Raw genomic sequence first — 17,149 nt, forward strand, 5'->3', positions numbered from 1 at the left:
TGGCAAAAATATTGTAAAGCCTTAGGCACAACAGGTAAATCCTTGTTTTAAACCTATAAGGCACAAGAAATTTAACCTTCTTCCGTGTGAACGGGATCGGAATGGGTATTAATAAGAGTTGAAAATAGGCCCTGTTGGTTCCATTCAGAACCCTATTAAGAAAGTGAGGTGAAAAGAGTGCCGAGTTTCACTGTCTTCCCTCACATAATGGGTGAGCCAGATAAAAATGACACAGGAGTTCCACCACAAATTTAAAGCAGGCTAATCAATCTTCTTTATCAACATTCATTACATACACAGATGAAGTTGATTATGCCAGAGTGGAAGGCACAGGTGATACTGATGTCGGCATGGAAACAGACGGCATCGGGACGGAATCTGCTTCGGAGATGAACCCCTCATCGGAACTTAACACTGCCACGAACAGCGAGACTGTGACGCGGTCCGCCTCAGCTCCGAGTACGGTCATCGGGAGCGCTGATATCTCCAGTGATGATGATGTTGAGATTGAAGTCGATGCCTCAGGGTCGACCCATAGTTCAATTAGGAAGAAAGTGGAAGGACTCCGGCTACGCAGACATCGCAGTGAGAGCTCCCCTTCAGAGTAGAATGGAAATGTTCTGAATATTATCCATGTTAGACTGCCCTGATGTTTCTGAAGGAATGTGAACACTCACAGTGGTACTTACTATGAGGGGATGCAACACTTTCCATGGAGGAATGTCAACACCCACAGTAGAGGAATGTGAACACCCATCATAAGAGAAAGTGAACACTCCCTCACAAAGAATGTGAGCACTCCCTGTAGAGGAAGGTGAACACTGCCTTTGGAGGAATTTGAACACTCCCATGCTGTGTAACTTGGTGTCCCAGAGGCAAAACTTCCCTCAGAGCAGAATTGAATGTGTGCCGTTTGATCTCTGTACAGGCGCTTCGATTCCAATATAAGAAACATTAATGAGAAAATGTTAATTCTATAGAATTTGCTGTATGTTGAAGAGTAATATATCCTTTGAGTTCTAAAGTGGACATTTTCATGTGACTAGTGAATGATTCATGTAATGTCATACAGATATGATGTGTGCTTATTATAATCACTCTAAAAGTATATCTGTTACATTAAAGTTCTATGTCTCCCTTCCTACATGCAATAATTCTTTATTTCCTTAACAATAATGATAATGGCCAGTTGTATAGCGCTCACATCCGTCATGTTTGGATGCTCACGACACTTTGACATTAATATTTTGTAACATAAAGCAATGTCGAACTATTTGGTTTTGTATTTTGTAGAACAGATTTGTGTAGTCCCATCCACTTTGAAACACGTAGCTTAACGAACATCATTGCAATGCCGTCAAGGCTCAGCTAAATTGAGATTTGATCAAGTGCAGTGACCTGAGTTCGCAAAGATGTTTGTGACCACGATACTTTGAATATAAGTATGTATAAATGACATGCCCAAATAGTTCCTTAGGAAGCTAGGTAGTTATTATTAAGAAGTTTATTTCTTTCGAGATGAAGGCATGTCTAGAAGTCAACAGTGCCTAGGTTGAAAATATTACAAAAATACTTTGTTACAAGATGGATGGGAAATTGAGATTATGTTTATAATGAACTTTTTAACAACATTCACCCCCCCCCCCCTGCAATCCCCAAGAAAAAGGATGAATTTTCCTTAAAACATTTTTACTGTTCGCTACACGTGCATACAGATTTTTTTAATTCTTGATTAAGGGTTACAAAGAGTCATTGCTTACTTTGGTGCTACTACACATGTCTGTGTATTTGAGTTTTCTGGCATTCTTTTCAGGTGTGTGAAGTTTCCTGTTTAAAAATGTCTGTATATTTGTACACTGATATTGTAAAGACACGTTTTGCCTTTATAAAGTGCATTGCTAATTTAAGCACTGAATCCATAGGATCTGTAGTGTACCGTCAGATACCATGATTGCAAAGATGAAATTGCATTGTGAAGGTATTATTACCTGGTAAGTGTGTCATAAAGCTGTTTGTAGGTCGCAAATGACTTTACTGGTGATTCTTTCTTGTACAAAATAATATATCCCTATGTAGCTGACTTAGCTTCTACAGGTAAGAACATGTTCAAGTTTTGTGTAAAGTCGTGTGTAACTTTGCAACACAGTTTCATGGGATACCATCGGTATCATCTATAAAATTCTTGTGTCAATTGAAATCTGTTGTTTCAGGTTCAGAACCTGCTTGTAGCCACAACTAACTACCTTCAAAGACACTACAAGGGATGACCAGACACTTCAGCGATATTTTAAATCGCTCGATTTCGCCTATGGGGAAGGGCGCCCAACAGCATTGAGTATTAAAAGTAAAACATCACACTTCGGCAGGTGGCTGTGTATGGGGAAAATGAGTGAGGGGGTTTGGCAGAGGGCACAAGGGCAGTGCATGTGAATAATTCCATGTTTTCTTTCCCAGAAACCTCTAATATATATTCATCTCTAATTTCAGAAAAAAAAACCTGAAATTTTTTTTTTAAATGTAAAATTTGTCTATTCCTTCACCCCTCCAAACATATCCCTCTTATGGTTTGTACACTACCTGAGAAAAGTGATACGCGAAGGTCAAATTAGTAATATATCTCTCTGGCGAAGGTCTACGTACTCAAAGCTCTAGGGCGCTCTTCCCGAGCGTGTCATTATCCACTCATTAACTGTCCAGTCTTCCTTATGTTGTGTCTTTGCTACCTTGTCTCTACAATGATAATCAATAAGTTCATCTTAAGCCCTGGAATCCTGGATTAAAATTGGATTTATACTACTGCCTTCATAGGGGTGTTCTGTCCGAAAGCAACAGAGGAAGAAGACAAGGAAGGAAAGTACAAACAATTGTCGGTACAACTGCAAAGAAGATGCAACATTTGCTCTTTTTTACACACGCATTTAGCTGAAATATATGAATATTAAATAGGGTATGATGGACCACCCTATAGTATCCTTCAAGTATATGCATTTTGTGTGGGATATTTGTGTTACATTATTTTCAATAATGTTTTATTTTGGGGCTTTTCATGGAGATTATATATTTGTCTAGATTTATTGGTTTGATTTGAATATTTTGAACTGAAATTGAAATGCTGTGATTTTTTTTGCTGTAAAGAATAGCAAAATGTATAAACTTGCCCTTCTACTTATTTGGATAAAGAAAGGTGTGATACTTGTATTATACTCTGGGATGTATAGAAATCTGACTTGTTTGATGTCATGCAAATTTGGTCCTTGGCACTCTTTCAATAATACCACTTTCATACTAACAGCCGAAGTGGAGTTACTCCGGAGTCCAGAAGGAGTGACTCCACTTTGGAGGGCATTATGAAAATTCTAAGATTATTTCGATCCTTATTCAAGGAAGAGTACTCAACCCACTTTGAGAACAGGGTTACAAACAGAGTTAAAGTCCGCATCGGAAGTGCGGTATTGTCTATCTCCTCTTTCCGCATGGGGGAGATTCCGCATGCCACACGTATGGCGTGAACTCGCTTGGTAACCATGGAAATGACTGCGGATACACCGCTGCGGAACTTGCCAGTTTGAAAGTGGTGCAATGTCGGTCCGCAGTACAAGCTTAATTAACCCAATCCGGAATTACTCCAGATTAATTCCACTTCGCCTTCAGTATGAAAACACACTAAGAGAATCACTGGTCATTTTCCAGAGATGTAAACTTTCTCCCTTTCTACAATATTTTGTACTGTTGTCGGTTTTGCCTAAATGTTTGTTGAGTTGACAAACAATATTTTATCAAATTGATTCTATATATTGTAGAAAATAATTACTGTTATAAGCAGCAACATAAATGCAAAAATTTATCATCAATTCAGCATAGCTTACTTTAATAAGTGAAAGTCTGGTTTTCAGTAATTTGTAACCTTTGGGGCTTGTTGCAGAGAGAGGTACAATCAAAGACAACTCAAAAAATCATTCACAACTTGATTTACAACCAATTGAAAGCATGTATTATGGACTTGTGATTGATATTTTTTAGTTGAATTAAACACCACTCTTTCTGCAACAGGATCCTGGGCTAATCTTACAGAGTTGCAATGGATTTAAATCAAACTCAAAGTGAGATTGATCACTATTCATATCTCAGAATAATGCAAATTAGGATTAATCTCATTTCGATTCAAATTTTTCACAACTCGTTCAAATACCAGTCACAGGTGAAGAAATATAATATTTGCTATGGTTACTTTATTATCGATGCACATAAGCCGTTTTATAAAACTAAAGATTGATAACATACTGGATTCCGCAGGAGTGGTTTTTCGGTCAACTTTGATTAGTCCTTGGACTAAGAAAAGTGGATAGAGGTAGAAGTGAATCGGAGAGTCGAGAAAGTGGAAGGTTTTACTCTTTTTGAAAAAGAATTAAGAAATTCCATGACAAATTTGCTGTCCAATGAGGCAATTACATGGCATTATTTGTGAACTTTATGACAGTTCCAACATCTTTCCAAGTTTTAAGAAACTGGTCCTAACTACAAAGAGTCCAATAGCCCAAAGGTTTGCAAATTAATGGTTAATTATTAATCATGTAATAACAATGGCCAAGTGAAATTATTAAAAAATGTTAATGCTTATTCAGACCACCTACTTTTCGCTAATCAGATTCATTGTTTTATTTATCTGTTGCAAATATTCTTTGTAAACTTTTGTCAGATGATTCAGGAGGATTTTTTTATGATCTTTTTTATAATCCTTGCCATTAATTTTTCGATCATTTTCTGTTGAAATTATACTTATATATAATTAATAGATTCTGTATAATTTATTTGTATATCCTTTAAAATAGTCTAAAAGATTACTTTCTTACCTATAATTGTATATTTTTCTCTATCCACTTTCTTGTCTTATTTATGTTGTCATCTACTCAATGAAATGTCTTCTCTTCTCTCTTCCGATGTTATAATATTTGAGAGCATATCACAAATATTTATTTCGTCAATGTTCGTGTAATAATTTGCAATTGAAGTACAAGTGTCTGTGTATTGTAATGTGATGTGCTGAGCTTCCTGTTTCATGTATATCTGATGCAAATAATCTGAAAGAATAAATGTTCTTAAAATCTTCATCTTGAGTACAAGTTTATTATTTTCAAACATATAGTGCATTCATACCGTTAAATATAAATTACTATAATACAAATCATTTGTTTGGTCTGAATATGAGCATTTCTAAACACACTAATATTTTAAGATGTACATGTATAGACTTACTAAAGCCCCTTTTACACCTTCACGGATGCAACACGGATCATCACGGATCTCAGTCCGTGATGATCCGGGGTGCCAAATTTGTATTTTCCTAGCATTCCCGGAGTGAGTAGGGACTTAACTGGTTATTAACACGGATATGTACGGAAAAGTACGGAGTCTACAAGGATAGGCAAGGTAGCTATAGGGATCCTGTTTGATATGCTCCCGGAGCCAACACGGAATACCCGGATGATCACGGATGTTACTGGGTCTTTACACGGACCTTCACGGTTGCTCACATTCTGTACTGGCTAGAATGAAGTTTCGTCCCTTTTTTGCAGCATCTGGAGCATGCTCGTGCTTGGTTATGAATACGGACTATTGTTCATGTACGCAAACAATACAAACATTTGACCCCGGATAAAGCCGGTATCAACAAGGATCACCCGGTTCTTACAAGGAGCCTCCCGGATGCATTCGGTAGCTACACGGATGTACAAGGAGGCTACATGGATGAACACGGATGATTATCAGTCCGTGTACTCCGGGATGAAAAATTAAACATGTTCAATTTTTCTCCCGGACATGCCGGTACATCAAGGATGGCGCCGGATGAGTAGCCGGAGTGTACATGGTAGTCCCGGACTGTACACGGATGACCCCGGATTGACAATCCGTGATGATCCGTGTTGCATCCGTGAAGGTGTAAAAGGGGCTTTAGCCCGAGGCCCGTTTCATGAATTGTTTCAACTCTGGTAACTGCCGTCATTATGGTGAACAGAGCTCGTCGGCCAATTACAATCACTTTTTCTGTAGTAATTACCACTATAGCAGATAGCAGTCTTTATGAAAGAAGGCCCTCTGTTCTCAAAATTTATTTTATTCAGTAATGAATAACAAATGAAAAATCATGGAATCCTAAGGCCAAATCACTCTCTGTATGTAAAATAATATTGGATTCCTTTCCTGGTATATTGTATTTATTACCATAAATATTCCACTCGTCTTTAACTCCTGCAGTATTCATACTGATGAATATAATATACCGGTATCTGATTAAACCACTCGAGGGCATCCAATGATAAAGGTACGGAGACAAACATTTTATATTGATTCTTATCTTCATTTAACCCATCTTGAGACATATCCTGGGTCCCTTAACACAGAGCTTTAATTGTTATTGATCGTACGACTGATTATTTTATGATTCATTGCATTGATCATCATGTGCAATTGAGCGTTGTGGCCCATGTGGATTAAAAGTCTCCATACTCAGAAACAGAAGGTTGTGGGTTCCAATCTCAGCAAGTTGGCATACAAGTAATTTCCTTCAGAAAGAAATTGATCTGCAATGTGCTACACTCAACCAAGGTAAGCGGTACTGGCCAGAAATAATTCCTCAAATATCTGTGAGCACTTAAATCAGTAGACTAGCTTAGCTGGTGTATTATAGGAGCGCTATACAAATGACCAATATCATTATGATCATTTCTACAAAATGAATCTGTATGATCAATTGCTAAGCTTTGTGTAACGGGGCTCAGGTAAAATCTTCAAGAGGAAACCAGTAAAACAGTTCAACTACAAATAAACCAACGCTTCAAATTCCTTTTTGGTATGGACGGATTTCAGTCTTTATTTTGTCTATCCTCATGATAGTAGGTAGTCTATAATCTACATGTAGGCAGGGCCCTGCTGCAGGCCTTTGCCTTTCAGAGTCTGATGCTGTAACAGAACATCAGCAATACGTCTGATATGGAAGGTGACAAATGTCTACTGGCAGTTTGTGTTGCGAAAAACCTGCACCAAATCCTGTTCCATTGAAAAATATAAGACCAGAGTGTATAGGCCGGAAATGCCTTTTCCATGGTTCGCAATCTTCCGCATGATACGTATTAATAATGTTTCGCGTAACAGCTCCAGAGTCATAAAGGCAAACACTAAAGCTGCAGCCTCCACCTATATGACAGGCTAAATAGTTGGTTGATATCAATAAAGCTCCAGAAAGTATAATATAATGAAAATGTGTACACTGAAAAAAAAAGACTTGTACAATATTTCATTTTCTATATACATTGAAACAAAATCCATAGATAGTACAAAGTATGCTTGGTTACAGTAAGACTGATATGTAATAATCATATTGACCTTTACTACAGGTACTAATAGATAAGACATTTATTCCTTGAAATGCAGCTCGAGTGCTACAAGCCAGGATCTTTATGCTGCACTATTGTAGAGCACTTAACGTCTTCTGATAAAGTAAAGTGATAAGCAATGGATACATGTGCAGTATATAAGCAAATATAATTACTATTGTTCCTACATAGATCTTGTAGCCTTTAGAATGGGATATAAACCACAAATTGATTTTGGAATAGATCAAGAGGGGAAAATGGTTCTGTAGCTGTTTACTTCCATACATTGAATTACAAACTTAAATACTCGACAATAAACTGCATTATCAGATTCTATCAAAATTTATATAAACTTTGCATACATTTAGTTTCAATGACCAAATGGAATTTGAATAAGAAAACATTTTTAAAAATCTATTTACAATATAGATATACAAAAAAGTTTTAAATATTTACATGAATATATACAGTACATGTATATTCATACTGGAATATTTTCCAGAGAAATTGACAATGACAATTTGGACAATTGACAATTTGGAGTATGACCGGGGGTCCACCCCCGTCCCCCCCAAAAAAAAAATTGTATCTGATAGCTGTTTGTGCTGCATCAGGCAATTTTTTTTTCAAAACCACATAAAAAAACAATTTACGGATGAAACTATTAGTCATCCAAAGTGATTCATAAAAGCAATAAGCATGTGTCTATATGCAATTCAGTTGTAAATTGCTATAAGTCTTGTGAAAGGAGGACTGGGATATATCAAGATGACAAAAAACACAGCATATAATGTCAAATGGGCAAAACCCATTTGGTCTAATAGCTGTTTAAGATCTAATTTCCACTTCATTTACTAATTAAAAAAAAATCATATATACACTCCATCTAAGTATATAGCCCAAGTACAACAGTGCTATTCCAAGTGGGTGTAAGATGAAATGTTTGTAGCCTATGTGGAAGATTAACAAATTGGTATTAAAATTGGCTAAATGGCAATTACATCAAATGGTTATTTTGTTAGAAGAAAAGCTGGTTGTGACAAACTAGGATTATACCATCCGGAATGAGACCAATGCGGGTGTGGATATCAACTGTAACATAAAGCATCCCTCTGTTAATATTTTAACGGAGCTCTAATCCTGCAGTGTGATATCCTTTGTTGGTTTGTCATCAAGTGGGCAGTTTCATCGTCTGTGAGGCTTCTCTGGTGCTAGAGAAATTAAAAATTGAAAAGAAAATTTGGATATTAACATTGACTCAAGTTCTTGTTACATTGGAAAGTTGCTTATTTGATTTGACTTTATTTTACATATTTCACAAGTACAAACAACAATATGAAAACAATATCAGAAAACTCATGAGAATACAAATCAGACAAGGCATAACAATTATTGCCAATAGGATAATAATAATTCCTTACTTAAATGCACTGAATTGTTTTTAAAGGCTGCAGAGGCTACAGCCAAGATAATAATCAAAGTCTTTTGGAAGATGATCACCTAAGAACAGTATATTATCATTATAAATTATAGCTAAAATAATATGAAGATGTTTTTAATAGCTTTTCTTATTACCATGTCAAATCACAATTAGCCAAAGATAGAAATTCTGACATCATTACCATCTGTTAACTCTTTATCAGATGTTGAACAGAAAGAAAGTCATCCAATGACAAAATTTATCTAGATTGATACAATTTCTAATCCAAAAATATAATTGAATTGAATATGGTCACTTGGTGGCCTATAAATAATAAAGAAATTCTTACGCGGTTCTGATAACTTTATGAGAATGGCTTCCAAAGAGGTCCTCAGATCTTCCTCTTGTTTATGAAAATCTTCAATCGAAGCATTCGGGTTCGAATCCAACCATTCTTGCTTGTCACCACAAACATTCAACCCAGTCATCTGAAAAAAAAGGTATCCAAAATTGAAAATTCATTAAATACAAGTTGTATCTTAAAATTCAATTGTCTCAGCACAAGTACAAACGGAAAAGTTTGAGGTCTATTCAAATTTAGCAAAATGTAAAAGTTTTGAATAATATAGGAACATGCTACAAAATTTAGATTAATTTCCAGTCAGGTAAAATGACAATTTAGTTTGATAATTATTTTCATGACTTTTATCGTAATATGTCTGTCAAAGTTAACATTACTGTTCTGTGAATACTCCTTTTTTTAAGTCATGTCAACTCTGGTTATGTAGGATTCTCACTTACTTTTTCATCTTTGGTCAATCTTCCCTGGAGTTTCTGAGGGTCTTCAATTGTTTCCTTTGTTTCTTGCAGAATGGAGACCAGGCCACGTCTTGCTTCTGCAGAAATGATTTTTTTTTAACTGCAAATAAATGCCACTAACACCAATTGCCAAATTCATTAGGGTATGATGAATAAAGGAATGGATGTAAGATTTGATATGAACCACTTTATTCTATCTTTGAAAAGATACCTTGTCTTGTGAATACTGCACTTGAACGCCTCAAAGAGGCTATAGACGTGCAGGCCATTCATGCAATCGCTGCCACTATATATTTCTTTTAGTTAATCAAATGAAGGATTATATCTTTCTATATCAATATTTCACAAGCTTTGTTTAATAGAAAGCAGGAGAACGACAAATCATGGCGTTCTGTTAATGTTCTATACGCACCTAACCCTGTATGATTAAGCGCATCAAGCAAACTTGATTTTCTGTGGTCTCTAGGAACCCCAAAATAGCATAGGGATCAGTTAAGAGAAAAAGTATTTCGGCATCTAAATATTTTATCATTTGAGTTTGAAAAATAATCTTTCTCTGACCATTAACCCTAAATAGACTGGGCTATTTCGACGCCTAAGAAGACTGGGGGGGGGGGCTGATTCATCCCCCTTATGATCTCGGCCGTTGATCGCGCGATCGCGACGCAAATTGGCACATGCGTTACCCATGGCATTAGCTACAAAACTATTACATCAAATTCTGCAAAAATCTCATGTCTCATTAATTATGCTAATTTATGCATAAAATTATAAATTTACTCTAATTAATAGAATAATGCCCCTGAAATGCTAATTTTTGTTTCACATACACTAGATAGGCATCTAATCAAATTTATTCAAAAAAAATTTCAACATCACATTTATTTTCTTATGTATTCTATTGTTTTCTAAATTTCTTATGTATTTTTTGTTTTTCGACTTTTTGTTTTTTATTGTTTTTTCAATGGAAATTGTCAGGGCCTTTATTTTGACCATAAAAAAGATAAAATTAATTGTTTTAAGCAGTAAAAGGAAAAATAATAATACATTTATGAATTTTGGCTAAAAACACTATTTGCATTGGATTTGTACACAAATTCACGTTTTTGAGTAATTTTGGGTCTGCATGCACTTACGAAATGTTGCATAATTTCGGAACCTCGTACCCGGGGGTCACAATCTTGGTCTCAAAAGTTGTGCGAGACTTGAAAGTAAAAAGTCAGCGAGCGACGCGGTCAAAAAAATTTGCACGGCGGATTAATCGCGAAAAAATGTCGAAGGGGGGGGGGTTGAATCAACCCCCCCAGTCTTAATTCACCTTGTTCAATTTAAAGCCAATATACTGTGTATATTGTGGAGGTACCGTGGCTGAGTGGTCTAAGGCTCCTGACTATACATTGACAGTCCGGGGTTCAATTCCCGGCCGCGGCACCTACGCCTGTGAGGAAGGCATTTAATCAACAATGCTCTTTTATCCTGCATTTAAATAAATGGAAATGCTACATGCATTATTGGTAACTAGGTGTGCTTATAGAGATTTGTGTCACATTTGTCTATTAATAATTTAACCCCAACTTGAGTCAAAATATCAATTAAACCTGACTTCAGACTATTGGCCTATGTAGGTTTTTTTTCTTCTTGTCCTTACTGGGCTATTACATATCATCATATCATTGAAAAAAAAAAAAATCTTGTACAAAAAATGGCCTACCCACCTGACCAGTCCAAGTAAAAGGAGCAATCATCATGTTTGTATCTCAGGGCGGTATCCCTGGCCCTTTCTCCATGTTTAGTCTTGATAGATAAACTAGCTCCATGCTTGACTAGAATCTTCAGACAATCCATCCTACCCCAGGCTGCTGCATGGTGAATAGCAGTATAACCTATTGAGAAAAAAATATATATTTATTGGATTAAATCATGAAATCTATCTTCTACATTCCCATTAACCCTGGGAGCCTGGGGGCTTACCATGTATTTGACCATACTCACGGGACTAGCGTGATTTATGGTCTAAATATTTCTCCAAATGAATTGTGAAAACAGAAATTATGCATGTACCACGATTATGTGGATGAAGGTACGATTCATAACAAAAATGGCTGATTGAGACGGGGGTAGAAGGAGAGAACTTTTCGTTTTTTGAGGTTCCAGTCTGTGCCCAGATGTCAAGAAAACTGCCACTCGTTAGACCTTCATCCATATAATCGTGGTAAGTGCATAATTTCTGTTTTCACAATTCATTTGGAGAACTATTTAGACCATAAATCACGCTAGTCCCGTGAGTATGGTCAAATACACGGTAAGCCCCTGGACTCCCTGGGTTACATTCCCATGAATGTAGATCTACTTTCTGAAATCTAGGTAAAATCTGTCTGTTTGGAGGAGTTAATAACAATTTTTCACTTTCTGTTTTTTTTTTACTATGACACATGGAGGCTGATGTAGTCAAGCAACACGTAGTCCAGTGGAACAACAAATGTAATAGAGACTGAAGCTTTTGATCATCAAAGCCTGAACATTAACTTCAATGAATGGCAATGTAATGCAGTTGTCACTACTAGCCCCCCCCCCCGAAAGAATCTGTGTACCATAAGGCAAAACCAACAACAGACAGACCCTGGTTGAAACCTGCTATCATTCCTTATTCAAATTTGACCCTTAAATTTGCTGAAGGAGGAGAGTAGGAAGGTTGGTTTGAGGATGGATGATGCACTTAATAAGGCCTGCTTAATTTTCTATTTCTTAATGAATTTGAATTACTTTGTGATGAAATCAATGCTGACAATTGAACATGCTGCATCAAAAAGAAAATAAACTGTAGAAGTTAATCTGTCAGACCTAACTTAGTAGTTTTAAAATCCAAATAAAGAGACTGAAGCTTTTGGTTCCTAAGACTAAGTCAATCTACCGTAGGCCTAGGTCTAGCCTCGTTTTGTCGCATTGTCAACTTCTGCTCCTCTTTCCAACAATTCTTTCAGTGCTTCTTTCCTTCCAAGAATACAAGCCATATCAAGTGGGGTCCTTGCTGACATTGTGTTCCTTGTGTCCATACTGGACCCCTTTTCTTGCAACAGTTTTAACATTTCTAATTGATTTTCTGTGACGGCTACTTCGATCGGCGATCGCCCCTCCTCATCAACGGAGTTCAGCTGGCTTTCTACGCGGTCGTGGTAGGGGTCGTCTTCATTGGCAAAGCACTCAAGCAGCCGACTAGTATCCCCAATTGCGGCACATTGGATGACGATATTTAGTCGTTTAGCTGATCTTTTTCCACTCTGATTAGATGCAACAGATTCTGATCTTTCTCCTTCAACTGTCATTTTGATGATTATTTATGAAAATCCACCTGATTCAAGTTATAACTAAAAACATACCACAGTAATTATCTCTAAAATGTTCGGCGAAAGCGTCAATGGTTTCTAGGTGTCAGGCTCGTTCGAAAAAAAGGTTTTTAAGGAGAGCTAAAATAAGGTCAAAATAACTTTTTTTTAATTAAAACAAACATTTATACTTTTATTATATTTTTTTATTTCAGGATGAATAATATACATTTATATTATATAAATCAATAAAATAATATACAGTACATTAGTATATTGATAATCAAGGTACAAGGGTCTCGGGGGGGGGGGGGGATTTAGGGGGGAGGGGGGTCGATCAAGGGATATGGTCTGGGTCTTCTTTTATCTATTTTTTTTTCTGTATTATATTTTTTAATTCTATCCATGAATTAAAAAAAGTGAATGCATCAGTTGAATTTACCGGTATAGATATGTTTATAAATTACTTACTTTAATTATAGGCCATAATTACTTGATGTATCATTTATGAAATTATGAAATTTATGAAGCAATGAAATAATACCTTAAAACAACAACAACAACAAAAAACCTTGTGTAAGGCAGATGGATGGACGGATGAAAAGATAGGTAGATAGTAATTTCAGACTCTTGAATATTTCTCAACAAGACCTGCAAATTAATGCCACAATGTTGCATTGTCTGTGACTGTCTAAATATCTATCTCCATCTATCTATCTCTATCTATCTATCTATCTCTATCTATCTATCTCTCTCTCTCTATCTATCTTTCTATCTATCTCTCTCTCTCTCTCTCTATCTATCTATCTTTTTTTCTATATCTCTCTATCTTTCTATCTATCTATCTATCTACCCTCCTATCTCTCTAGCATTTTGTATTATTGCTTGTAAATTCATACACTGAAAGAGTGAATAAAGTCCATATAAAGAAATTTTTGAAAATCTCTTTATAAAATTAGATGCTAAGAAAAAATATCTTTATATTTTTTTTGGGTTCTTTCCCCGTCTCAGTCTCCCTACATCGAGCTCCTTCACATTGTCCCTAGCTCCACCCCACCTCATCGCTACTTCCTTCTTTTCCCCTTCTTCCTCTCTTTCAGATTGCCACTTAGAATTTTTTTTCTTAAAAGTCTGAAAATCATCTAGAATGAGCAATTTTCTACAAAAGAAAATATATTAGTTGCAATCCTGTACCGAATCCCTATTTTGATAAAAGTTTATGGAATAAAACACACACACTTAAGAATAGACAGAATTTAAAAAATTTGTCACTTGTCTCAATGTATCTTTTTATTTGTTATTATTTCACAGAATCATTTTAATAACCATTCAATAATAAATGTATTTCATACACACATAAATCGCTCACTATACACTTTTTGAATCCACAAATGTTAAACTTGGAGTGGAGGGGTGGCTGGGCTGACGGGTGCAAGATAAAGAAAATAATTAAAATATTCTTCTACACCCAATCAATATATTACATCTAAACCGCCACTACTCTTTGCCATATATAAAAATGAACATCCACAAAGAGACAACTTCAATTAGGATTAGCTATTAACGAACACATTTGCATCATATTCAATAATGGTGTTGCTATAAAATACAAAATACATAATGGGAGTTTTACATGTTTCAATTTCTTTACTTTCCATTACAAATAAAACCAGTTCAAATATATTAATCCACAAAATATAAACCAACAAATGAGTATGCTGTCGTAGGTATTCTATAATGAATACCCCATGAACACAAGAGATATAAAGTGTACTAATAAAGGATCTTACTGGGCTTACTACAATAGCATGATATATCAACAAATAAATTAGATATGAGAGTAGTGAAAGAAGACAAACTTTTAGAGTCATGTCTCATGTTTGTTATGCCATGGTCACATTTGTTCTACGGCGGCCGTACGGCGAGTCGAAAACAGCCGTTTTAATATTTTTGTCCAACTACATATAGGTGGTTTGAATCAAAATGAATAAAACGGCTGTTTTCGACTAGCCGTACGGCCGCCGTAGAACAAATGTGACCATGGTATTACATCTAAGAAAACATTTTTAAGATGTTTAAAGTGTTTACATTAAAGTATTCAAGTTATTTCCAGCATGATATGAAATTGAGATTTGATAAGTTGTTTTTGGAATGTAACCTTAAACCATAATTGGTTTTAAAGAGTGAAATTAAGTAATCCCATAATCATTTTATTTAACCCAGATTGCCAACAAGTTTGAACAAACATCATAAATGTATGCATTCATACATAGCTTGTACTGCTAATCATTTTAAACACAATGCTGATTCAAACAAAAATAAAAAGTGTTTCTCCAGTGTTGACCATAGGGTCTCCAGGTACACATAACTACATATATCAGGAAATTGAAGAGAGTGTTGAAGTAACATCTAATATTTTTACAGTTTAAAAGAAACCCAAAACAAAGGGGTGGATTGGATCAACCAGTAGTGAATGTTCAAGCAAATCCACTCTGACAAAGACAAATTCATTAATTTTTGAAGTTGCTATAAATCTGAGGCAATTGCGTTTCATCGCAGATTGACCAATGTGATTAATCCGACTCCAAGATTTTGTATGAAGTAAATGGCATATTTTCCTAATTATCTTTCTGCATCTTGTTAGACCATGATGAGCTTCTCTTTGGGAGAGACACTCGCAGCCAGAACCAAATAAACTCTAACCTACATACTTGATCAAATGAGGTAGCCTTTTATTCACATAAAATGTGAAATGTTTCTTTGCTAATCAGCTTTCCTTCATACAAGAATGCATTAATCCAATGCAATAGAAAAGTATTTGACATCGGTAGTTCTGAGTCTTAAGGCTGCTGTAAAAAAAACTTCTCCCAAGGGTATATGTGGTTTCAGGCCGGCCTTGACTACATCCCTGCAATGAACAATATTCAAAGCAGCGTCGGAAATACAGGGGCGATGGGGGATTTCGCCCCGATAACAGTCCAGGGCCCAGTCTTACAAAAGAATTACGATTGACAAAATCAATTGTAACTCTATGGAAAGCCATCAGTGTCATAATTTCTCTACAGGCAATGTGCACAATGTCCTTTGTAAATAAAAAGAGAAGTACAGCGAATTTTCAAGACAATGATGAATGCATGAATGTACATCATAGCTAGAAAATATTTTGAACATGTATAATAGATGTTGACATGGCATCCATAGTTGCGATTGATCAGATCAATCGCAACTCTTAGATGGGGCCCAGATCCCCCCCTAAAATTCTAAAACCTAATGCTGATATACATTATGAAAACTTCCATTTTCAATGACATGCATACAAGTAGGGTCATTTCAATTCTTATTTCACTAAAAATAAGAGAATAATCGAATGTTTAAATAACCCAGATGATGACTTCATGATACATTGCTGGACTTATTCATTTCACCTAGAATTTTGACAAATAGTGTTATTACTAAAGTAAACATTAAGAATTCCAAAGAACAAGGCATCATACCACTACATACATGGGCCAGAACAATTAACCCCAGTTGAACTTGATTATAACTAAAATATATGCTTTAAAATTGGGTTTGTTGGTTGAGCAGTCTGTTATATGAAGGTATTACTCATGTGAATACACAATCCATTAATGTCGAGTTTAATATAATGCAAACTCTGGGTAGGACAAGATAAAATAAACAGGCAAGCTTATTACATAGACGGTAGAAGAAACGGGGAGGGTGGGAAATATAGAACGGGGCTGAGAAAGGAAAGATAATAATAATACTAGTAATAATAATATGGTCCATTTATATATAGTACAGCTATATATTCTACTGTGCCATTCACCACACCTGGGCCGAGTATAGCACAATGTGGGTCAATTTCTTGCAGAAGGAAAACACGCCATTGCTGGGAATCGAACCCACGTCCCTCTGATTGAAAGACAACGAGTGATAACCGCTAGACCATGACGCCCCCACATATACATTGTATACTGTATTTTTATTTTCCTCCATATTTTTTTTTTACAGTACTTTTAAGAAAATGTGTAAGAGACTGCCAAATCATGAGATGTATGTTTGTAGTAATGTTACTCCAACTAATATCAATGCATAAAAAATCAAATGAATTTTCTCTCACAAAAAACATTTCAGTCTAGATCAATATGATGTGATCGCTAAGAATGGCCAATAAGAACTTCTACTTCATTTGATTTTATGCATCCACAGTTTGA

General features: G+C 35.8%; 2 protein-coding genes across 2 annotated transcripts in view; one reads left to right on the plus strand and one right to left on the minus strand.

The window, feature by feature from the left end:
* Positions 1-5,106, plus strand: part of LOC121429120 (patatin-like phospholipase domain-containing protein 7) — a 41,897-nt gene extending 36,791 nt beyond the window's left edge. The window contains exon 31 of the mRNA XM_041626031.1: positions 301-5,106. Coding sequence (XP_041481965.1) covers positions 301-608 — 308 coding nt within the window. The 3' untranslated portion in view covers positions 609-5,106. The remainder of the gene's footprint in view (positions 1-300) is intronic.
* A 1,741-nt stretch (positions 5,107-6,847) lies between these two features.
* Positions 6,848-13,035, minus strand: LOC121429121 (ankyrin repeat domain-containing protein 45-like). Its single transcript, XM_041626032.1, has 5 exons — positions 12,539-13,035; positions 11,325-11,492; positions 9,592-9,686; positions 9,140-9,278; positions 6,848-8,581 (listed from the first exon to the last, which is right to left on the minus strand). The coding sequence occupies exons 1-5, from the start codon at positions 12,930-12,932 to the stop codon at positions 8,556-8,558; spliced, it is 822 nt and encodes a 273-aa protein (XP_041481966.1). The 5' UTR covers positions 12,933-13,035; the 3' UTR covers positions 6,848-8,555.
* Between the last annotated feature and the right edge of the window lie 4,114 nt (positions 13,036-17,149).

Source organism: Lytechinus variegatus, chromosome 15 (genome assembly GCF_018143015.1).
Source record: "Lytechinus variegatus isolate NC3 chromosome 15, Lvar_3.0, whole genome shotgun sequence".
NCBI lineage: Eukaryota > Metazoa > Echinodermata > Echinoidea > Temnopleuroida > Toxopneustidae > Lytechinus > Lytechinus variegatus.